General features: G+C 31.2%; 1 protein-coding gene across 2 annotated transcripts in view; it reads right to left on the reverse strand.

The window, feature by feature from the left end:
• LOC107455353 (nose resistant to fluoxetine protein 6-like) overlaps positions 1–25,385 on the reverse strand; it is a 70,013-nt gene that overhangs the window by 26,055 nt on the left and 18,573 nt on the right. For both annotated transcript variants that reach the window (XM_071178303.1, XM_043053229.2), the window contains exons 5-9: positions 19,009–19,105; positions 16,935–17,035; positions 14,665–14,835; positions 5,233–5,326; positions 1,982–2,062 (exon numbers count right to left, since the gene is read on the reverse strand). In XM_071178303.1, coding sequence (XP_071034404.1) covers positions 1,982–2,062; positions 5,233–5,326; positions 14,665–14,835; positions 16,935–17,035; positions 19,009–19,105 — 544 coding nt within the window. The remainder of the gene's footprint in view (positions 1–1,981; positions 2,063–5,232; positions 5,327–14,664; positions 14,836–16,934; positions 17,036–19,008; positions 19,106–25,385) is intronic.

Here is a 25,385-nt window from a genome sequence, read left to right on the forward strand (position 1 = left end):
TCAATATAAATTGGTATTTCTTTGATACAAATTTTCAAAATACCAGAGATGAATAAAATAAGAAATTGTCTGGAATATCTCAACTGAGAAAATATTTAAAGAAGTTCAGAAGGTTAAAATTTTTAGTTTTGATTTAATTTCAGGAATCAAGTAATATATATTGATTTAGATTTAAAAAAATGTGTTTTTTTTTTATTCCATTGCATTTTCTATAAGTTTCGAAAATAGAGCTTTCGACAAAGTTCATAATTAATCTTTAAGCGATAATTTATTTTTAAAAAAAATATTGTTTAAAAACGAGTAGAAAAATTAATGTAAAGAATAGTCATTTACATAAAAGCAAACTAATGACGTATTGTTAAGCCTTGTAAAGAAGAAACTTGAAGCATGAAATCATTTTCTCTCAAGCCTGTTTTCAAGAGGAGCAAAATATCTACGAATACTATATGCACAGGGCTGCCAACTTTCTACGCTTTTCGCAAAAATTATTTCTATGGGTAACTAAGTTTATGTTTTAATGAAATATTTTTTATTCATTTGAACTTATTTTTCACACCACTACATATAAATGTTTTAAAGTTCATATGCAAAGCCACAACGATACCTTTCATTTATAGTTAGTCTTTTAAAATACTTTTATTAAAAGTACTGAAAGCTTTGGGTTTTAAAAGTCTACCACTCTAGTAAATATTTCACAAAAAGCATAGTAGTTCGCAGCCCTGAATACATGAGGTCTTTCATTTTTCAAAAATCAATTATTGTACATATCAAATCATGTTTTACCTTTATTTTTAATTTGAGTCTACCATCAATATTTCTAGTGTTATGTAAAAACGCCAATTTGTCATATTGAATTTTTTCATTGTTTTATTATTTCACAAGCAAACGGCTTGGTTTTTTTTTATAGCTACCACAATGTTTGCCAAATCAATGTTTTTTACCTTACTGTATGCAATTTAATGATGAATGGGATAGGGGCCGCTTCGTGGCCCAGGAGCCCAGTTTATTCAAATAAAGAAGAAAAAAGATACATGAGGTATACCGCAAAATTTTGTCTGAAAAAGAACACACAGCAGTATACAAACATACAAAAAGTACCTTTATAAAAAATAAAAATAAGAAAAATATGGTTGGCTACATTCGCTACACGTTCACGCCGGGGTGACCCACCGGTGGGTCACGCTAGATTGCATACCTGCCAACTTTTACGCATTTGGCGTAAAATGTTATCTTTATATTTAAAGTGGTAGTAAATATAAACTATTTTTTATTTTATAAACTTAAATTTAAATTGATTTCGATCACCAGTATTCTTAAAAAATTTTTGCATATATATTTATATGCATTACAAATATGGACGTCTGCTAAAGATTATTCAAATACAACATATTTTTTGCTTACAATTGAAAATTTAATTCCATTTTGCTACCAATGGGAAAAATCATACTGGAAGGGATTAAAAGTTGGCAGGTATGAGATTGTCTCATCTTGGCAGCGCACCGGAGTAAAACTGGTAACAATAAATTTCATTTTTTAGTTTTTTTCCGGAAATAATAAAAATCCATAACTACCAATTGTTTTTAACGTATGCAATTTTTAAAATTGAATTGCTTCTTCGCCGTGATGAATTTCCTTACAGAGAATTGTTATTGTTGAGAATAGATTAACTCCTCCCGAATATTATCTAGTATTGAAATAGTTCTTCTACCAGTATTTTCTCTTCTACCAGTATTTTCTCTTTTCCCGTACCAGTATTTTCACTTTTCCCGGCGTGAACGTGTTAAATAATTACAACTAATATTATAAAAGCATAATAATGATAGCAAATTTCAACCTGGTCAAAATAAAATTATATTTTTGAGTAAGATTGTTTTTCGATAATTGCTTTACTACCACTTGGAAAATCCATTCTCAGAAAGAGTGAAAATGTGCAGGTATGTATTTACCTGAGAGAGAGAGCATAAAGATAAAAAGAAATTACCTGAGATACCTCTTCAAGAATAATAGTTTCATATCTACTTTTCCTCTCATTCGGATGCAAATGTATGAGAGAAGAACTGAGCTTGATAAGGAAAAAAAAGAAAGAACAATACTTGAATGGTTTTATAATATACTACGATGGTGCATTTGTTAAATCGAACAATAGGAAATGTGATTAAATTCAAATTTAAATTATTGGATATAAAAGTACGTTTGAGAGTCACCCTAAATGTTTTTTTTTAATTTTAAAAAACAGAGTTAACGGGATGTTTTTTGTGGTAGTTCGTGCACCCTTTTTTTTTTTAAAGTGATAGATACTTAATTATTTAATATCTCTGCCACCTTTTATAATGCTTATCAATCGTATAAATTTGCGAAAACAATCACCTTGACGTTCTGTTATATTGTCAAATTAATCATACGTGAAACAAATGCGACAGAAAAATTTCAGTTATTAACTACTTTAAATTGATTTCTGCTTTATTATTGGCACCACTTTCTATATTTTAAGCACACATTCCACCACTGGAAGTTACTAATTTGATAAAATAAGTAACTTCATTTTGCCAGCATTTAAAAAATGAATTCCAGTACGTAGAAACCCTGTTTATATGAAGGATTATTATAGTAAACACAATAGGGCGCCTCGTGTAATTTCTGTGAAGCGACATGTAATTCTCAGCCAGAACGTCCAACTCACACGAACATTACAATTACGACTTTTTTCAAAACAAATTACAAATGCCGGATTTTGCTCCCTTGGGCAGTGATGCCTGCCACGCGTAGATGGCTGCCCCTAGGACTCTTCCCCTACTCTTACCCAACAAACAAACCAAATAAAATAGAAATTTCCTGATAAAATTTCATAATATAAATTCTGTATTATAAATTAAGATTATGAATTCTGTAGAGATTGTTCGAGAAAGTAAAATCGGCAGTAAAGACCGTTCTCACTGAATGCGAAAAATTCCCACGTGCGAATGAGAATATAGACTAATAGAATTAAGCAGTGCCTCTTAACTCATTTATTCTCTCTGTTTTTTTTTGTTTTTGTTTTGTTATTTACTTATCTGTTTTTTTTTCTTTGTTCTCTGAATTTATGAAAGAAGTTCTACCGTTTCTGGTATACACATAACAAAAACTGTGAAAGAGACCAAACACGTTTCAATAACAGTTTCTGATTTATTTAATGGCACAAATTACCAGCAGGCTAGTGTGATCATTTACGTAAGTAAAACTTAAAAGACTTTGCCAAGTAGAAAGAGACATGATACAATCCAGGAAGATACATCCAGGATTTCTCTCAGCATCTTAATTCTCTTAGAAAATTTAGCTTGAATTTCAGGAATTAAAAGTTAGTTCTAACACAAAGATTATTTTCCTAAGTCAATTTCATGATCTTTTTAATCTAACTAAAAATAATGTGTTTCTAAATCGAAGCTTAGAGGTTATACTTCTCACAGAAGTTATTTGTTTTGAAAAAGAAGTGTGTATTTAATGTCCTCGTGGGTTGGTCAATTTTGCAGGGTGTTATATTCCGCTCCGAAAAAAATTGAAAAATTAGGCACACTAGTATAAAGTAATAGAGAAATTAATTTATAATAAGCAAATTAACATTTATCTACAATTCTTATTCATAATAATTCACAAAGTTACTCGAAAGTGTCGTTCCATCTTTTACTTTTAATGGCATAGAATAGTGTTATTTATAGTATAAATATTAATAAAAATTTATATTGTTTCTCTATCCAAAATGAGCAATTTTTTCTGCGTTTGGAGAAAAATACGCTAAGCTCACCTTCAAATGTTTGTAATCGAAAAATTATGTTTTACTCTAAATAAAATAAGCAAAATACGAAAGTTCTAGAGCATCAAATGCCGCTTTCAAGAAACAAAGTTTTTTAAAATTTCGTACCACATTCTTCAGCTTCTTACTCGAGAAAAAGTAAATCATAATGAATAGCTCATAATCAAGAATTGTATAACTTATTTTACTTATCCTGAAAACAAACTATTTATAACTAACTTTTTAACTTTTCCTTCCCACTTTCAGGTCTGATGAATGTTGATACAGGAAATTGCTAGTCAATGGGTTCTTAAGCGATGCAAACAAATTACATTTTATTCAAACTGTAAAATTCCTGATACTTCTCTTTTACTTCGTCTAACGTCTGATGAAAAATATTCAGATTTCAAAATAAAGACCCTATTAAAAAATAAAAAAAAGAAAGAAACAAAGCGAGAGCATAAGATTACCTCCTATTAACCTTTTGCACTCCGATGTTACCTCTGAGGCACCATCAACAGTTACTACTCGAAAACTAAAATTTTATAACATAATAATTAGTAACCTCATCAAAAACAAATTGAAAAAGCGTAAAATTGCCAACGAAAAAAAATAGAGGTGCGAAACAAAAATTCAAAACATCCCCGTGGCAAATAAAGGTAAAAGACCAGGCAATTTAGTCAGGAAAGGAAAATCAGTGTAATATGCATTTCCATGTGTTATGGAGAGGTTGAAACTAGTTTCGTCAACAAGGGAACTAACATTCAAATGAATGAAACAAGATTCCAGAATATCAAGATGAGCTGATGTGGTTGGGGTGGAAATAATTTTAGCATTAAATGCATTTCTCTAATTTAAAAAAGAAATATATATTTTTTCGAATCCAGTTGGCATCTCTGTCTTTATAAGCATGTGTATTTTTAACGCCTGTATACATATGAAAATAGCAGAGCTAAAGTTTTTAGTATGAACAAACGTCTAAAAATAACAAAACGCTCAAAAAAGACCACAATCTGGAAAACCTATCATTTTTTCAACAGAATGTTAAGCATAGAATATTAATCTGAACACAAAAAAATATTAATAAAAGTTTTCAACAATTTGCGGAAGTTCCCTCCCACATTCATACTATGGTAACACTTTACCCCTGCTGCTTTTTGTTACAGCAATACCATGCCGGTCCTCAAATTTCAAGACAAACCTCAAAATGGCTGGACGTTAATGGAATATGTATTTTAAAGTAGGTTTCATACCCTAGTCTTAGTCCCATCGTGAAATTGAGGAAAATAATGAAAAATAAACTTGAAAAAGCGTGAAGGAAGACAATAAGTATAAGGAAAATTTGATAAAAAATATGGGACGAAACAACTTTCAGCATTTTCAAGTCTCTCATAGACGGCTTCAAATAGTTATTGACACTAAAGGAAAAAGAATTAACTACACTAATTTATCTTTAAAAAAATTACCTCATAAAGAAAAAGTTTTCAACCGCCGAAAATCCAAATGGTACAGTCTGGAAAAAAAAATCTTTTCTAAAGTTTTGTCCGTGGAATACTCCATCTGAAATAAAATAAAAAACGAAATGCTAAAATGATATTAGTGTTTAAGTTTAATTGTTTTTGACACGAGTTATTTTCAAACGTGAAAATGTATGTATATAAACCCATACCTATTTCTAAACTTGTACTTTTAGACTGTCATAGGCTATAGTGCCCATGAAGAAGAAGATGATGTACTGTAACAAGAGTAAGGAAGTCAGCATACGAGAGTAAGGTGGCTTAGGGCAGGATAAGTTTTAGAACAAGTTTGTGTAAAAGAACTACTCCTGCCAGCATAAAGATACGACGTCTCTGTAACAAGCTCTTAATATTTTCAAGTAAAACAATTATATTTAATTTATTTTTCTATTATTTCTATTAAAATCACTATGTTATTCTACAAGGCACGACTAAGTCAAACTAACAGAAAGCATAAAAAACACTGGACTACCATATAAAGATAAAGTCAAGCGCTTGAATTCACTCATTTTACTTAACGTACCAACAACCCATAATGACGGAGAAATATTGGACAGAATCAAGCAAAGTTCTAAATATCACGATGAGTTGAACGAAGTAAACATCATAAAATCAATCTCACACAAAACTGATGAAACCAAAATACACGTCATCTTTAAAGTTTCGCATCCACTAGCTCTTCATCTACTACTTGACATAAACTATATATATATATATATATATATATATATATATTGGTTTCAACAAATGTTACATAAAAAAGGATAACCCTCCTACGCTGCAGACACTGTCAGCTCATAGGACATTACCAGGAAAATTGCAAAAATTAAGTATCCTGTGAGATATGTGGAGGAAATCATCCCAAAGAAAACTACACAAGTGAAACACATTCGTGTATCAACTGTTTAGAATCAAACCATAGCTACAAAAAGAATCTCAACTACCATCATACGGCAGCGGATCCAGCGTGCCCGAGCTGCCTAAGAGCACTGGACAATCTCAAGAAACAACAAGTTCATCAGTTGAAGATCTTCTCAAACCAGCATCTGAAGTACTAACTCAGGCAATAAGACATCCAAAACAGACTTCGAAGTTAAAGCCCGCAGACTAAAAACTTTTATATATAAGTTACATTTTATTTTCATTTTTATTTTTTTAATTTTAATCTTCATTCATTTCCATTTTCCTTAATTTTCTTACTTTTCTTACATTTCATATAATTTCGTATTCAAAACTTTAATTTACTACTCTCTTTCATTAACTAACAGTAAACAAAAACATAGATTAATTTAATTCTTTATTCTCAAAAAATAATAATAATTAACGATAATAATATAATATATAATTTTTTTAACATATATTTTTTATCCTTCACTTCACCTTAACGTCCATTTATCAAATCAAAATTTTCTTCTGAAGTGCTCAAAGGTAAGCTACTTTAAGCTATCTTTTCTCTGATGCATAATTCGTATCTTACTCAAATTAAAAATATCACTGTATCAACAAACCTTGATACTTTAAAAATTTTACAAATTAAACTTCAGAGGAGTAAGTCAGCAATGGCTACACTACTAAAGACAGTTACTGAACACGACATTGACATAGTTTGCTTCCAAGAACCATACTGTCCCAAAAATCAAATTTTCTCGGCTCTCCTTCATCTTGGAAAATTTTTCACTCAGTAGACAAAATAATGGTATCTTTATTCTCAATAAATCAGTAATACAATTCATTTCATTGAATAATTCAGTAGCAATCTCAATAAATTCTTGCAACAACCCATATCCACTAATCTTAATCTTATTTTATAATTCCCCTTCGGACAATGAAAATCAATTAATTAAAGATCTATTTATTCACACCTCAAAATACTCTAATAATTCTACTCTACTAATTTGCGGGAACTTTAATGCACATCACGACTTCTGGGCTTACGCTAACACTGATGCCAGGGGCGATACTGTGTTTGAACTTATTATTTCTAACAATCTGAAAATATTAAACACCCAAAAATGCTCCACCAACTTTGTTAATACTCGATCTTCCGCCTTTCCAGATTTAACGTTAACAAATAGTGAGGAGCTCCTCAACTATTCGAATTGAGAAGTTCTACACACAGAAATAAATTCTGATCATAAATACATCAAAATCCAACTGAACACTTCATTTTCTTTCTCATACTTTATCAGATTTAAAACAAAATACGGTAATCATAACAAACTTAAGAAAAACTTTTCAAAATTTCATAATGAATTAAATAGTAATTTAGATAACATAGACACCCCATTACGATTAAACGATTTCACAGACGGCTTAATCAATAAAATTTTTAATTCTTGTAAACTTTCGTATAAAGCAAAAGCATTTAACAACCAATCAAATCCCACATGTGGGAATAGTGAATTGCTGATACTCCAAAAAGAACTGCAAGCGACTAGGAAAATATACCAATGTTCAAAAATAGAAGACGAAATTAACAAATATAAAATCATCTATAAACTTAAAAGAGCCCATTTTAAAAAAGAAATTCTCAAGGCTATATATAATAGTTGGAAATTTTTATGTGAAAACACCAACAATACATTTGGAAAGCACTATGAAACATTTTTAAGACAAATCCTTATCCCTCTATATTTACAGATATATACAACACTAACTCACCTTTAGAAGAAGCTTCACATATTTTAGAGAATCTTTTCAAGAACCATAATGTAATCCCAATAGAAAATTTTCATTACCCAAATTCTAATCTTGACCCACCTTTTACATACAATGAATTAGTTAATTTAATTAAAACTCTAAATAATAATAAAGCCCCATGCATCGACGGTATCGATAACATAATAGTCAAAAAACTTTTTCTATTTTTTGGTAATCTAATTCTAAAATTGCTCAGCAAATGCCTCTCACTCAAATGCTTTCCAGATCATTTTAAAAAAGGGCAAGTCTTGCTGTTTCTGAAAACTACTAAAAATCCGAAACTATTGTCCTCATACAGGCCAATTACACCACTCCCTTGTCTAGGCAAATGTCTAGAAAACTTATTACCAAGGGAATCAACTATTATATAGAAAAATACAATATTTTATCAGACAAACAATTCGGTTTTTGTTTCGGCAAATCTATAAATAATGCACTAAAAGATTTAGATAATTAAATAAATTTAGAAAATAGATACTCTAAAACATCTCAGAAACAACTTTAAACATGTCGCAGCTACCTCCCTTGATATTAAAGGTGCTTTTGATAACATACAATATAATTTAATTTAAAAAGAAGTTTCGAACTCAAATCTTCCTAAAAATTTATGTCACATGATAGAAGATATCAACAGAAATAGAATTGCTATTCTATCAAAAATCAAGGATTCAAAACAAAACATATACTCAAAGGTTGCCCACAGGTTTCTTGCATAGGTCCAACAGTTTGGAATTATTTAAGCAATAGCTAGCTCAATACCAATATGAACAATCAAATTATACAAGCATTTGCCGACGATATTATAACGTTTGGAAATTCAAGAAGAGATTTAGAAATTAGTACCAACAACACACTCAATATTATTCAAAATTGGCCAATAAACAATAATCTCCGTCTATCAATAGACAAATTTGTTTTCATCCATTTCTCCAACTCACGCAGGGGGCCGATCTTCAAAATAAACAACCAGAAAATCTCACAAAAGACCCATTTCAGATATTTGGGGGTGATATTAGATAGGAGTCTTAACTGGGGTCCACATGTTAAAGTCCTGAAAGAGAAATCAAACCAACTACTCACTTCTCTTAATAAATTAATACAAAATCCTGGGGCATAAACCAGAGAGCTCGTAAACTCATATATAAAACTGTCATAATCCCTCCCTTAGCCCACGGTTCATGTGCATGGGCCCAAAAAATCTCACCTAGAATCTCAAGAACTTCAGATTCAATCCAAAGGAAATTTCTTCTGAATATCACAAGAGCCTACTATTCCACTCCTACAAGTCTTAGCTGGATTCCCACCTCTCTCAGAACAGATTGAGTCGCTGACGTGTTTAGTATTCATAAGTCAACTCAAAAAAGACATTTCCTATAACAATATAAATTATCAATACAGTACTTACGAGGAAAAACAAACAATACCGATTTTTCACACTTCTCAGTCTATCACTAATTTAATCAGTTTAGCAGAAAATAAAAATTATAATCACTTATATCCACATAATTTTTTCACAGACGGTTCAAAAACAAATACTACTACCAACCAGGCAAAAACATTTCATAACTAACAATACACTTAAGACCAAATTCTTATTCGTAATGAATTGTCTGTCTGAAAATGATAATATTCTAAAATTTTAATTATAAAAAAATGTATCGATATTTTATATTTTGGAATGCTTACCTATATGTTGTAAATATTGTATATATCTTTTTCTGTTCAATTTTTTATTTATTATTATAACATTTTAATTACTTTCTTTTATTATTTAATACCTGGAAATCAAAATTTTAATGGAGAAGTTTTAAAAAAAAAATTATTAACCTTTTATTTTATAATTTACTTTTTAAAATTCATTTATTGACCCTTTCTATGACATATATACTTATAAAAAAATTCTTGTTTAAACTATATTCAAATGAATATTTCTGTATATATAAAAAACAAATTGTAACCCCTCTTTTTGAAAATTTAAATAATTACCACTAATAAAGCATATTCCTGGGGTTGAGGTTGGCTGGAATAGTGACCCAGAGATGCCAACTTGCTCCGGACAGCAAATATAGATTTTAAAGTGGTGGTTTATCAATTGTGATTCTTGGTTTAATAAATTCAATTTAGTAGATCTTTATCCTCCACTATTTCTAAATAATTCGTAGGTTTATATGATTCACCACTTTCCAATACTTATGTCATACTATAATACCTTTTAAAAAACAGGCAAAAATAGTCAAATAATTACAAAGTTTTCTTGGTAGGTAGTTACCGATTTTTTCACTATTTCGGCGTGTCCGGAGCAGTTGGCATCGCTGGTGACCAGATGCGGATTATACAGGTAAGGGTTTTACTAACCTAGGTACGTATCCGCGTCTGGAAGGAAAGAGAGAACAAGTTTGTCAGCTGAAAGACGACATTGTGTCGTCCTTCTATGAGAAACAGTATTCAGCAGAGTGCGAAATATTAGAAGATACAGAATGGCTTTCAGACTTTGAATTTTTCACAGATCTTCTTTGTCATATGAACAACTTGAATGTTAAGATGCAAGGTAAAAGTCAATTCATCGATGTCATCATATCTGTTCCCATCTCAAAGCTTTTAAACTGAAGCTTAATCTGTTTGCTGGACAGCTAGCAAAGAACGACATGTCTTATTTCTCGAGGTTAAATTCAATACCCTCAGTAAATAAGGAATAGCCTAAGAATTATGAATATGGCTTGAAAAAACTCCATTTTGAATTTCAGTGCAATTAAAACAGAATTAGATATTTTTACCATGCCTTTCAACGTAAATTGTGTAACAGTGAGGTCGGATTTTCAGCTTGAATTAATTGAGTTGCAATCTAACAATCATCTGAAGCAGTTCTTTCTAAATAGGCCAATGTTTGAGTTTTACAAATCATTACCGAAAGTTAGTTTCCAAAATTTAACATCTCATTACCAGAAAATCAAATGAAATCACAATTTCATTCATCTCATTAATTATTTAAATTAAAACTTGTATATTGTTATATTTTTTTTAGAAATTTTTTGAAAAAAAAACTTGGCCCAACAAACTTTTTTTCTTGATTTTTTGCTCTCGACCAAAAAAGTTTGCCCATCCCTGCTCTAGGCATAGAACTGTCTCGAGCTCTACAGTTTGTTCTTTAAGCTCAAATATATATATTGCTGAAGGAAAAAAATGATCTTACATAATTAATAAATGATCTTTGAAACATAATAAAGTAGACGCAATAAAATAATTTCAGTTTTTATTCATTTATATTACATTTTATGTTAATTGTTGATGTACAATTCTAGGAGACAAATAGTCAGAAACTCCCCCTTTTTCTTAACTCATTCGATGTTTTTTTTTTAAATTGAGCAAATAAATACAATAATGAAAATTAAATGCTAAATTTTGAAAGATAAAAAGAGTTTTAATTTTGTTTATCACCAAAAAAAAATTTGCAAGGAAACAAGCATGTTCATTATAGGCATGTTTTTAATAATTTTGTATGTAGAATATAATTTCATAAGAAAAAAAAACGCAGTTTTCACCCCTTTTATAAAGAATTCCAAATCTGAAATAAATGGCTCCCAACACAGCGATGCCACAAGCGACTATTTATGTAAAAAGTGGTAGAAACTTATTTCATGTCACTTTAATTATTCAATCGTTTCTACCACTATGACTTTTACATTTCATATTATTCATATATAAGCATATTTAGCCGAACAGTACCAGTTGCCCTAGGGCAAATCACAGAATAAGAGGTCTGATGCACGCTTACGCTGGCAGGTACCTAGTCAACTACAGATCGTCGCCGTCCCACTGTTTGATCATAAGACAGCTAAAGATATTCTATATCAGGGACGGCGAACCAATGGCACGCGTGCCATTTATGACACGCGATACAATATTTTGGACACGCCACCCATCACAAAGTTTACTATGAAGCATATTAACAATTAAATTAAAATTCAAAAAAAATATTGACAAAAAAATTAACAATTAATGCCAAAAAAAAACAATTAATAACCATAAAAAACAAGCTAACAATAAATAAATAGCAAAACAAATTAACAGTCCTGCTTAAACTAACATACAATCCAATGCAAGTTATTTGTCATTTGATTTGCAACAACAGAAGTCACATTGATGTTACTTTAAGTTGAATTTTGCGTATAACTGAGACATTGCAAAATGATTTTTTTCCATAGTATATAAAGAGTTTTAAGTTGATAGTATTCAGTATTATTACTTTCCCAATAATCACGAAGTCAAAATTATTTGATGGCACGTCTATGACCACATTAAACAATTTTTTAGAAAAAATGGCACGTTGGTGCAAAAAGGTTCGCCACCCCTGTTCTATATCTTCATACCCTCAAATTTTAGTTAATACATATTTTATTTATATCTCTTCTAAATTCAGATCGGACTGTAATTTACAGAGGCTGTCCAGCCAACACTCGAATCTTTTTTGCCAATGCCAATAGTCCCAGTCACTTATGTGAATCTCAGATGAAGGAGTGAGATGCCGCGGGCAGGTACTCTGATCCATCACCTATCAAGTCAAGTCCCACTATTTGAAATTAACTGAAAAAGATAGGCCTTTGAGTGCTGCTAAATTTAATTTAGTTTAATAATACTTTGAATATCAATATAACTAGCACTTTTTGCAATTTTAGTCGCCCGTGACAACTCTGCCAACAGGTAAAAGTTTACCGGTCTCTGAAATAGGATGCATAGTTTTAATTTTTTTATTATTTTTTTATACATAAATTTGACAAGTAAAAGTAATTTTATATGCAAGGGGCTATTTTAGTTACCAATTCATTATACAGTGAATAGTATTGATAATTATATATCCATAGTATTGTTATAGCACTTTACAGAATAAAATACTGTTCAAAAGCTATGTGGATATTTTGTATGTATAAATACACATTAGTGATTTTTACATATACAGGGCTGCCAAATACTACACGCCTTTCACAAAATATTTTATACACAATCAACAAAAGTTGGCAGCCTTGCACATATAGAAATTAGCTACACATCGGGTGAAAATAACTAAATAATTGCTTAATCAGGAAACTTTCTACTTGCACTGCTCATTTGATTACAACTATTTTAATTCATTTTGGCAGATCACTGAACATTGCGTTTCTAAAAGCTTTGATCATTATTTTTCAAAGTGTGTTAGGGAAATTTTCCTGAACATGCGCGACCAAAAGAAATTTTCCCTAAAATAGACAAAGCATTATTCACATTTTTCTTTCATACGTCTACAGATTTTAGCGTAAATTTTTAATTTTAATTCACGTCAATTTTCTTCACTTTCGCTTTTCCATCACCTATGATCTTATTTCATTTATATATTTTTTTATAATTATTTATTTCGCACATTTACTTAAGATTTTTAATAGCAAAAGAAGCATTGACAGGATTGAATTTTTTTACCATATGCTCGGAAATTAACAGCAAGATATGAATGACTCCATACTATCCAAGTCATTGANATATTTCGCCCAACAGTATCAGTTGCCCTAGGGCAAATCACAGATTAAGGGGTCTGGTGGCCGCTTACGCGGGCAGGTACCTTATCTACTACAGATCGTCGTCACACTATTTGATCATAAGCCAGATAAAGATCAATATATTCTATATCTCCATACCCTCATATTCTAGTTAATGCATATCGTTTTATTTATATCTCTAAATTCAGATCTGACTGTAATTTACAGAGGCTGTCCAGCCTACACTCGAATCTTTTTTGCCAACGCCATTAGTCCCAGTCACTTATGTGAATCTCAGATGAAGGAGTGAGATGAGAGGGCAAGTACTCTAATCCTCCACCTATCAAGTCCCACTATTTGAAATTAACTGAAAAGAATATGCCTTTGAGTGTTGCTAAATTTAATTTAGTTTATTAATATTTTGAATTTCAATATAACTAGCACTTTTTGGAATTTTAGTCGCCCGTGACAACCTTGCCAACAGGTAAAAGATTATCGGTTTCTGGAATAGGAAGCATAGTTTTTATTTTTTTTAATATATAAATTTGATAAGTATTTTATAAATTTGATAAGTATAAGTACTTTTATATGCAAGGGGTTATTTTAGTTAATAATTCATTATACAGTGAATAGAATTGATAATTATATATCCATGGTATTGTTATAGCACTTTACAGAATAAAATACTGTTCAAAAGCTAAGTGGATCAAGATACATACACATTAGTGATTTTTACATATACAGGGCTGCCAAATACTACACGCCTTTCACAAAATATTTTTTACGCAATCAACAAAAGTTGGGAAATTTCTACTTGCACTGCTCATTTGTTTATAACTATTTTAATTCATTTTCGCAGATCACTGGACATTGCTATTCTAAAAGCTTTGATCATTATTTTTCAAAGTGTGTTGGGGAAATTTTCCTGAACATGCGCGACCAAAAGAAATTCTCCCTAAAATAGACAAAGCATTATTCACATTTTTCTTTCATACGTCTACAGATTTTTGTGTAAATTTTTAATTTTAATTAGCGTCAATTTTCTTCATTTTCACTTTTCTTTTTCTATCACCTATGATCTTATTTCATTGATATATTTCCTTTAATTATTTATTTCGCAAATGTACCTAAGATTTTTAATAGCAAAATAAGCATTGAAAGGGTAGAATTTTTTTACCATATACTCGGTAATTAACAACAAGATATGAATGACCCCATACTATCCAAGTCATTGATAATACTCGAAGACCATGGAATACGCGTAGAGTATCTGGATTGTTGTCTTTCTTTACAAGATTAATGAAGTTTGTGTATAAAGAAAAGCATAATAATGCCTTTATTCCTGCACCTGGAAATTAAAATAAAGTTAAAGTGATATTTAATGGGCTGATGATATATGAATAATATACATTCGAATCTCGATCCATCGATCCCGAATTTTTTGTTTACCCGTATGCACAATCTTATTTTAACGATCCCGTCAATTATACATACATATATAATGCTGATAATATCCGTTTAGTTCGCTTTTTAAAACTAGCATATTTCGCGACCGTCGTTCAAAAATTCTACCGTCATTTAAAACAAGTATTTTATAACCATCGCTGAACAGCCGAACAATTTTGAGCTCACGACTACCAAAGCTCAACTCAGTATTATTGTAATTTAGAACCCAATCCAGAAGACAAGAGAACTCCTGGATGAAACAAGGGGACAAATTAGCTTTCGTGGAGTACTTTTTGATGGAACTAATAAACATTTGCGTTATATGGGGACGAAAACAATTCATGGTTTACCTGATGCCAAGAGTACTCTTGCCCTCTAATCCGTCTATCAATGAGGATATTTTACGTCAACACTGTAGTCGGTAAAAGCCAGGTGCAGAATTCGTATCAACCAGCCATCGCTGGGAATCGAACCAGGGTTACCTCATGAAGAGGTGAGCTCTCTTAAGACAAACATTGAAGTCATTTTGTTTTGAAAATGAAAACAGTAATTCTGATGCTAATGGTGTTGTAGTTTGGAAACGCTTCAAGCTGCACATTAAATGATTATGCATCAGTTGATGAAAAAACTGAACTTGTGTTGTTGACTGTTCAAGAAATTGTTGCAAAATCCGAAGAAATGTAGAGTGATGATGATGAAGATGACGAAATAGAACCAAAATAGGTGAAAACATTGTTGGAAATTCTTAAAGCCTTTGAAACAATAAGGAACTTACTGAAATTACAGAATTACAGAAATTGAACATCAGTAATCTATTACCAGTGGTCGGAAAAACTACATCATTTTTGTAGTTTACTACAACTACAGCTACATTGTTACAAACGAAGTTAACTACAACTGCAACGACTTTTTTTTAAATGTGGTGAATGGAAACAACTTTGAAATTTAGTAACTGCTATTTTAAGGACACGTACTTAGCCGGAGAACTTAATTTACACCTATTTTCAAAATGGTTTTGAATAAGAAATTGGCTAATATTAAATATAAGAAATAATTAAGAAATATTTATTCATGTTATTCCAAAACTTTTTTTCGAATTTGTTTTTTTAACCTTCAACTTTTTAGGCCTCTTAAAACGAATATTTAATTTATGAAATCCGAGATTATCGAATACCTGCAATTTTTTAATTGTTTAATTCTCTTTTTTCTTTAAGAAGTTAAGTGCATTGAAAATACGTTCCCCTTTTTCGAAATAACATAAATGTTTCAAGAATGTGCATTCGCATGTGAAAGTGAGACCAAAGTGATTAATTATCTATATTTCGTAATGGCTAGTTTAAATATTAATTATACGTAATTTTAAATACGTCGTTTCTGTTAATGCTCAGCTGCAGAAACAGGGTCATTTCCATTGCATCCATTGACGGACTCGAGCAAATTTGTACTCATCTAATTCGAATAATTAGTTGCGTTAGAACCGTGTTTCTAATCTAAACTAAGGTTAAAAGTAATTGTTAGGAATCGCTACAAACTACTGTTTCTCTTTTTTATCGCTCTACTCAAAACACAATTTTTTTAAAAAAAAAATAGCATACTACACTACAAATTACGAAAAAATCAGCGACTACAGTAGTTTAACTACTTGTAGTGTGCTAGCTACTTCCGAACATTGTTTATTACTAAGTAGAAAAAATATTATTTGCGACGAAAAGAAAAGAGTGTTTTGAAGCTAAGATGTCCAAATATTTTGAAAAAATACATGTATTTCTTTAGCTTTATTTAACAATAAGTACATAATTAATTTTTTAATTATAACAATTTTTTTAATTCTTAATTTCCAATTCTATTGTTTTTATTACTTTTATTATGTTTTTAAGTTATTATTTGATCTTTTATCTAAGCAACCAATCGTCATTTTCCCTCATCCATCATTATCTATGAATAGTCCCATGAAAAACACTAAATCGAGGTTCTACTGTATATTTCTTTTAAAAAACTTACTTTTCTCCTTTTTTTCAAAATCATTTTTTTGATTATTTCTGATTAGAATATCCAATGAAGTTCCTAGCACCACCAAACAGATCAAAAAGCTAAATAATATGCTAAAAGGGATAAAACAGAAAGTTTAATGAGTAATATTTTTGTTTACAAAACCATAGTAAAAACTTGCAGTTTTGAAATGATTTCCCAAACTTTTTAACACACATTTCCAGATATTTTGTACAAAGGATCATATTAAATTGAGATGAAATCATACCACATTCGTAAGTGTCAAACGAAGAGATTGCTGCCTTAGAGGCGAATATTTGATGAAGAAAATTAATTTTTTATTCATTTAACTTTTTTTTTATATTACATCATATAACTCAGGGGTTCCCAACCAATAGGGAATCCCTCTTAAAAATACTCTAAAAATAAACTTGAAAAGATGCTCGAAAAATAATAACATGGAAAAAAGAACTTAAATAACAATAATAGGGAAATGAAAATACCCCAAAAATTATAGATAAAAAATATCTTTATCAGGGTTACCGCGAGTCTTTTAAAGAGTGGTAACAAAAATTAAACAAATGTCGATTATTTAATTTCTGTGTATCTCCCACTAAAATTGTTTTCCCAAAGAAAGTATATAGGCAAAAAAGTTCTGGCTTCTTAACCACTTAACGACAAAATAATTTATTAAAATAAGAAATATCTTTTAGCAATAACCTAAATTACTACCACTCTGAGGTGAAAGCGAGACGGAAAAGAGGATTAGCTGGTAGTAAAACCATTTCGGTTATAACTAGTTTCCGGGAGGAGTTAACTAATTCTTTTTAAAACTACTCAACAATATCTACATTATCCTTGGAAAATAAGCAGTTTCATATATGGGTCATTCTCACGAAAACTGTCATTTTTCAGTTCATAAAATCAAAAAAAGTAAAGGGAATAAAAAGCTCTGAAACTTTTTATATTAATAGAAATATGTAATGGCATTATAAAGAAAGTATATATCCTATAAATTATACTTAATATTTAAATTAATTAATTTTTTAAATAATTAATTTATAATTAATTAATTTATAATAATTAATAATTAATTAATTAATTTAATAAATAAATTAATTAATTTAATAAATTAATTTATTAATTTTTTAATTTATTTTTCAAATTAATTAATAAGTAAATTAATTATTTTCACTATTTAAAAAGTGAGGGAATGACACTAATAGTGAGGGAATGATATTTTATTTTAATACATGTTTTTATCTAAGTTACATCTACCTAAAGTTTGAAAATGATAACATACTAAGTATATCTAATATTTATTATAATTTAGTCTTATATATTTAATAGTTTTTACACGTTTGGGAAATAAAATTGGCTGGCACGATTGAACAAAAATTTTTTTTTATAATTTACTCATCTTGAATCATTCCCTCACTTCAGCATCATTCCCTCACCTTATACACTAGTGAGGGAATGTTTAAAGAGGTAGACCTAATACCTTTTGAAAGTGTCACTTATCTCTGCTTTTCCAACTGAGTTATTCTACAGTCAATTAAGTATTTCTACTCAATTGTATGTTTGTAATTATGTGTAGTTTGCGACTCTGTATTATCACTTGTGTATAGTACATTTTTATACACGCTGTGACTTTATTTGCATGCTACATGTTGTACCTAAATAAGCTCTTGTATTGGACTTAATCTTTCATCTCATCTTCTTTTCTGTTTCTGCCACATATTTTTTTTCAACTTAGTCGCTGAGTGAAATCATTCAATTATTCACAGATGATAATCATTTCAAGAAAGCGACGATTTAACTGGGTACGATGTGAAAAATAAGTACAGTGCTCTTTCAAAAACATAGGGAAGACATGAGTAAGCAGAAATTAATACAGTATCTACAAAAATGCATCGACCTAACTACAGATAACGTAGAAAAAATATTAAACCTCTAGACCAATGTAATTTTACAGCAAAAAATGTTGATTTTTTTATTTCAAAAATATAGGGTAAATTACTTTTGGAAGTTTCTTTTGTCAGCAGAATAGACACATGAAAACAATGAACCCAAAAGTTATACTTACAAAATAAAAATCTCCATTGCTGTAAATGCCAGGTCCTCTTTAACTTCACAATGCACAGGTAAATTCACTTTATTGTCAATTTTCAAATACACCATAACTTAAATGAAATAATTTGACATCATAAATGGTTATGGCAATAGAAGGAAAATAAATATCTTTTATTTCTCTATAAATCTACAATATAAAAGGGTCTGGACAATACATAATGATAAGCGAATATTCAAAAATTTTACGGTTGTGTATTTTTGCAGAAAATTACCTCGATTTCAGTAATGATGATTATGATGTAAAAATGCCGATGTAAAATTTTCACTTTTGGAAAAAGTTTTGCTGGCCTCATGCCTCAACGCAAGTCTAATGAGAAAAAAAAAGAAAAAACCCTCCATAACTATGGATTAAGCGGTCGTATGGCAGATCTCAAATAAGCAAATAACCTGTAGTCACGTTATTTTAACTTTTTGCATTCAAAAGGTACTTTTCAGTTATCAGTAATGAGACTTACTTTTCATCATTCTTTTTATTCTCAAATTGGTAACAAATGTATCGATTCATATTTTTTATCTTTAACAATATTGATTAATCATAATTTCGGCCTTCACACCATAATTATTCAACCATAAAATTCTGATTATTTTTCAAGTTAGTTAGCATTTACATATTTGAAATAATTCTTGGTAACAACTGTGAACACAATTTTTACATGACTACCACTATAAAGAATTTTAGCCAGAAACTGTAAAAAACAGCCGCTATGCGCCTAATAAATTAGGTTACATATTTTTATTTAAAGTTTAATAATATTATTCTGATACTAGCTATTACATGACAAAAGTGCAGTCTAGATAAAGATGTATGAGGTTGAGAGTAATAAAGAAAATCATTACTACTTGATATTGTAAATTAAATTATTATTTTGATACTTGTATATTTTCAAAATATTATTAATGTATTTGTTACTTTGTTATTTGCAAAATATTATCCTCATCAAAAAACATGACAGTTGGCAACTATGCCGATCTTGAAAATACGCGATTACACATTACAGCATTAAATAAGTAATCCTAAGAAACTGAAGCGGTAAGATATTACCTGATTGTAAACTTCATTCACTTCAGAAATTAAAACATATATCAACATTCATGTCATATAAACAATTTCAAAGTTCAAATAATGAATTATTGATTATCTGAATTTGTAGAATGTTCATGAAGTTGAATTATATTAGACTGGATCAAAACACTTAGAAATTTTTTATTTTAAATTTATTTATACAGGGTGTCTCAGTTAAACGTTTCAGAACTCCTAAGAGGGGTAGGGTGCATCCTGACGACTCAAAATCACATATCAATGCGGGGTCAGAAATGCTTTCCTGAAGCGGTGATGTACACAGAAGCACCATAAAGAAAAGAGACCGTAAGTGAAAAATCGTTTTAATAATACATTGAAAAAAACATAAGGTACATGGGTCAAAGTAAGTGTTCGAAGTTTCTGCCACCGGCGACAATGCACACCTCACATCTCGCGGCGCATGGACATCCGAACATTCCGCAATACTCCAGGCATATCTCGATTTCTCCGGCAGCTACTGCGATTCTTGCAACCAGCTTCTCAGCATTGTCAACAGGGACGTCATAAACCAGTGTTTTCATATGACCCCAGAAATAAAAATTAAGACATAATAGGTCGGGTGACCTAGGAGGCCAACGCACTGAACCACCACGTCCGATCCACTGTTGACCAAATGTGAGATCTAGATGGTTACGAACATTTCTGCTGAAGTGGGCAGTGGTTCCATCGAAACGGTAACAGGTAAGGTCCGATGAGGTGATCTATAATACCGGCCCAAACATTGACCGAAAATCGAGTCTGTGCTGAAGCACGTCGTATTGCATGTGGGTTCTCCTCCGCCCAGATATGGGCGTTATGCGTGTTGAAAATTCCTTCCCTTTTGGAGGATGCCTTATCGGAAAACAAAACTTTAGCAGGAAAAATGGGATCTGTAGCACACTTCCCAAGGTACCACTGTACGAAAGCAATACGAGGTGCATAATCATCCGGTTGCAGTGCCTGGACATGCTGCACGTGAAACGGATGCATATTGAGTTCTCGGAGAATCCTCCAGATGCTTGAACGGGAAACCCTGAGTTCGTGCGCTAGACTTCGCGTACTCCTACTTGTCGTCTCCTGCACCAGCTGCAGCACATTCTCTTCGACGGCCGATGTCCGTGCTGTTCTTATCCGGTCCCTGTCAGCACTTGCAAATGAACCCTTCTCCGATAACCTCTGGTGCAGGCGTGCAAAGAAATTATGACTGGGAATACACCTCGGCGGATATCGTTCCTCATAGAAACGCTGTGCGGCTGGCCCACTACAATCTGCAGCCCCGTACACCAAAGGCATATCGGCTAACTCTTGGTTCGTATAATCAGTCATCTTACTATCTTCGCGTCCTTGTACTAAATGACGATTCCCTGCACGAAAGCTCGGAACTTTCGTACAACGCCATCTACCGCGTCTGGAAAGCATTTCCGACCCAGCATTGCTATATGATTTCGAGTCGTCAGGATGCACCTTGCCCCTCTTAGGAGTTCTGAAACGTTTAACTGAGACACCATATATATATATATGTGTGGGGGGGGGGCATTCATATGAAACCCGGTTATCAGTGTAAAGTAACGGTTACAATTTTATTAACTCGCAAATGTAGTTCTATACATTACACATACTCAAAAATAGTCGCCAAAACTGTTGGCACATTCATCCCATTGTGACACAAGCCGATCGATTACATCTTTGAAAGAGCTAGTAGGCTGCTGTCGTTTCCAGGTCTAGACCCAGTCACACACGTCGTCATCCGTTGTGAATTGATGTCCGCCTGTTTTAGAGGAAATAGCCTGTTTTAGAGGTCCAAGAACATGAAAGACTATAATTTGAAATGCCTGGCTGTATGGTGGATGTTCCAGCGTTTCCCACCGAAACTGCTGCAATGTCATCTTTACCGCATTGGCAGTGTATGGACGATAACTTGTGTGACCACCTTCTCTTCGGTGTGCAACCATACTGCCGCTATGCAACGTCAAACGTTGCGCATGCGTCAATCCCTCTTCCCATAGATGGCGCCGCCATACACGCAGTTACGTAGCAGCCCCCATTACGTTTCATTTGAATGACCCTTATATATATATATTATGTAAATAAAGATTTCACAAAGTGGTAGTAAAATAACATATAAATTTGGCAGAATTATTCAAAAAACGAAACTATTAAGACAGGGCAAGGATGCCAACTGCTGTAAAAGTTGTAATAAATTGGTAGCGAATTAAATATTAAAAGTTGTTGAACAAGGATAATTACGACCAATCTTCAAAGTCGACACCACGAGATGGAATCGACCGACTAGGCTCGCAATGGGATAAATGTGGCAACAGTTTTGGAGACTATTTTTTATTTTTTAGTATGTGTTGTGTACTGTGTATAACTACATTTGTGAGTTAATAAAATTGTTACCGCTACTAGTGACCGGGTTTCATTTGAATGCCCTCATATATATATATATATATATATNACTAAAGTATACAGGCTACTAAAAAAGGGGGAAGACCTTGCATTAGATGGATGAATCAATCCTTGGTGGGTAATGCTGTCTGATAATGTCCGTTGGAAAAAGCTTACTGAGACGGTCTTGTAGTACGTTATGGAGTATTTGGAGAAGAAGAAAATTGACATTATGATGATCAATTTCTTTTTTTTTTCTTTTTTTTATGTATAAACTGCTGTTTGTTATTTTTTTACTTATTATTCCCCCCCCCCTTTTTTTTCATATGTCTATTACTTTTCTTTGTTTTATTCTTCATTTTGAACTTATATATATATAAGTTATATTGCTTTGCTTATCCTCAGCTTTAAATCTTATCTGAAAAATGAATATTCAAAGCGTTTCCGCATCCTGGCACATTTTTACTCACCTAAACAACTCTCCTCGTTGACATCTCTGCGTTTAAATCATACGTTTTTTGTCTTAAATTTTATTTTAAATGGAACAGACAAGTGTGTATATATGCCTATATACCTATAAGTTCTGCAAAAACTTGGCCATTCAGACAAAAGTACAAAATTTTTAAAGGCATCTCTAGTTTTCCGAATAAAATTAATTTCATATTTTAAATCCTCACTCCCAAATTGGGTAACAGCAAGTATTTGTTTTAAATGCAACAAAAATTCATTTTCACTTTAATGCAGGAAAAATTAGAAACAAAACGTTGTAGCTATTTAAATATTTCCAACTTTTACTACGATTTCGTAACATTTTTTCTCGAAAAGCGTAGCTGTGGAAATATAAAAATCTTTTCAGAACGGTTTAACATGTTGAATACCACTCTAATTCTACATGGCTTGCCCGTCTGGCCAAACGGTAAATAACTACAAACTAAATTTGCAAATATTATAAAATTTTGTTAATTTTTTAAAAGGTTTAGTACGACATAGGAAAGTGGTGAATTATATAAGCTCCGAATTGTTTAGAAATAGAGGTGGATAAAAAACTTCTAAATTGAATTTATTAAACCAAGAATCACAATTAATAAATTACCACTTGAAAATATTTATTCGCTGTCCGGTGTCAGTTGTCATCTGTGGGTATATAAATAAAACTATTTTTGTGTGTTTTATACGACTTTAGTAACGACTTCAAACGACTTTAGTAACGATAATAATATAAAAAAAATTAAAAATTTACTCGAATTATGTGTTTCTAATAATCTTGGCTTCGCTGGACACCGGTGACCCCCAAGACATACAGCGTGTTAAATAAATATATGCATAGTTGCCAAATTGTTCGGATATTTAGAAAAAAAAATTTTGTGGTGTAGCAATATAATAGCGTTTTGACGTATTAAATCCTCTTTAAAATTTCAAAAACCTTTTTTTATGTACCACAATAAATTAATAATCAAAAATATTTGCAAATGATTTATTAGTTTAGTTCGTTAGCTCCCCAGCCATCTACGACAGCTACTACCTCTGCCATTCTATCAAATTCCGGACGCCCAAGGCATCACTTCATTTGAATGAGTCAGTTTTCCGCTTCGTGAACAGGTACTCCGAATGCTGCATCAGTCCGAGTTCAAGTAACTTCATTAGCTCTTTAGTGTTTAAGTAGTTCAATTTTCTTTAGAATGTATTTCCAGCTTTAATTGTTGTTCTACTACCACTTTGTAAAATCTTTTTCTGCGACCGTACAAGTTGAACAATGTCATTAACCCCTTATTTGACGATGATACTTCGGAGTGCCATTTTTATATTTTCGAGGAAATAAAGGTGGTAGTGAAAATTATTGCCTCATGAACATTTGCTTTAGTTCAAAAACAAATATATTACCCTTTTTATCCGACCATCATGGAATTAAGTAAAATTTGTAAATAAAGTGTTAAATCCCTATCATTTTCCGCCAAAAGTAGACTCCGCTTCACAATATGTTCACTTACCGATTCTAATTCTTTGGGGCAGATTTTCGGTGATAAAAAAATTTATTCTTAAATATTCATTTCGTAGTTTATTTTAAAGAAATAAGACCAATGCCATTTATAATTAATTCAAGCATCTGTAAGCAAATCTTGGTCATGGTGTCGTGTCATGTTGGTTCAATTAAATTCTGATTGCATTCTGATCCTTCAATCTGGTGCCAGGTTGATCAGGATCAGGAATTGTATTTTTTTTTAAATTATGGTGGAGCTAATGTAAAAAAAAAACTACACAATTTATTTAATGCTACTACTCTTTTTCAAAACGTCAATTTTCACATCATTGTTATTTAAAAAATTTTTGTGTTATTGGATTGACCCTTTGACGAAGATGGGACAACAATATTTTTTTTTCAAACGATCTAATTAACAGCAAAAGTATATTTCAGAATTTTTGATTATTAAAAACTGTCTAATAGTTGCTAAACAAATCCCTAATTGGAATTATATCTGTACTAAAATACAAAATCCTAAAAAAAAATTTTCCGGGATGTTTCCCAGACAGTTGCCAATAGCCCATTGTGCAGCTCTAGCGCGACGTAAATTAACAACAACCTAAAAAAAAATTCCATTCATATTCAAAAAATTTACAATGATTGATTTTAAAAATTAAAGAAATTTCAATGATAAATAACTGTTTCTCTTAGACCTAAATAACTGTAATTGCAATTTTGAGGAAAATTGTTTTTGTTTGGAAGTAAACAGTGTTTAGAAGATTTTAGCTTTAAAGGAGAAAAAGGCACCTGAGATTCATGCTGTATTTTATAATGATAAATTATTAAAATGCTAAATTATTAAAATGCTAAATATATTATTTTTCATTAACTTTAATCTAAATGAATACAAAATAAAGAAAAA

Source organism: Parasteatoda tepidariorum, chromosome 1 (genome assembly GCF_043381705.1).
Source record: "Parasteatoda tepidariorum isolate YZ-2023 chromosome 1, CAS_Ptep_4.0, whole genome shotgun sequence".
Taxonomy (NCBI): Eukaryota; Metazoa; Arthropoda; class Arachnida; order Araneae; family Theridiidae; genus Parasteatoda; species Parasteatoda tepidariorum.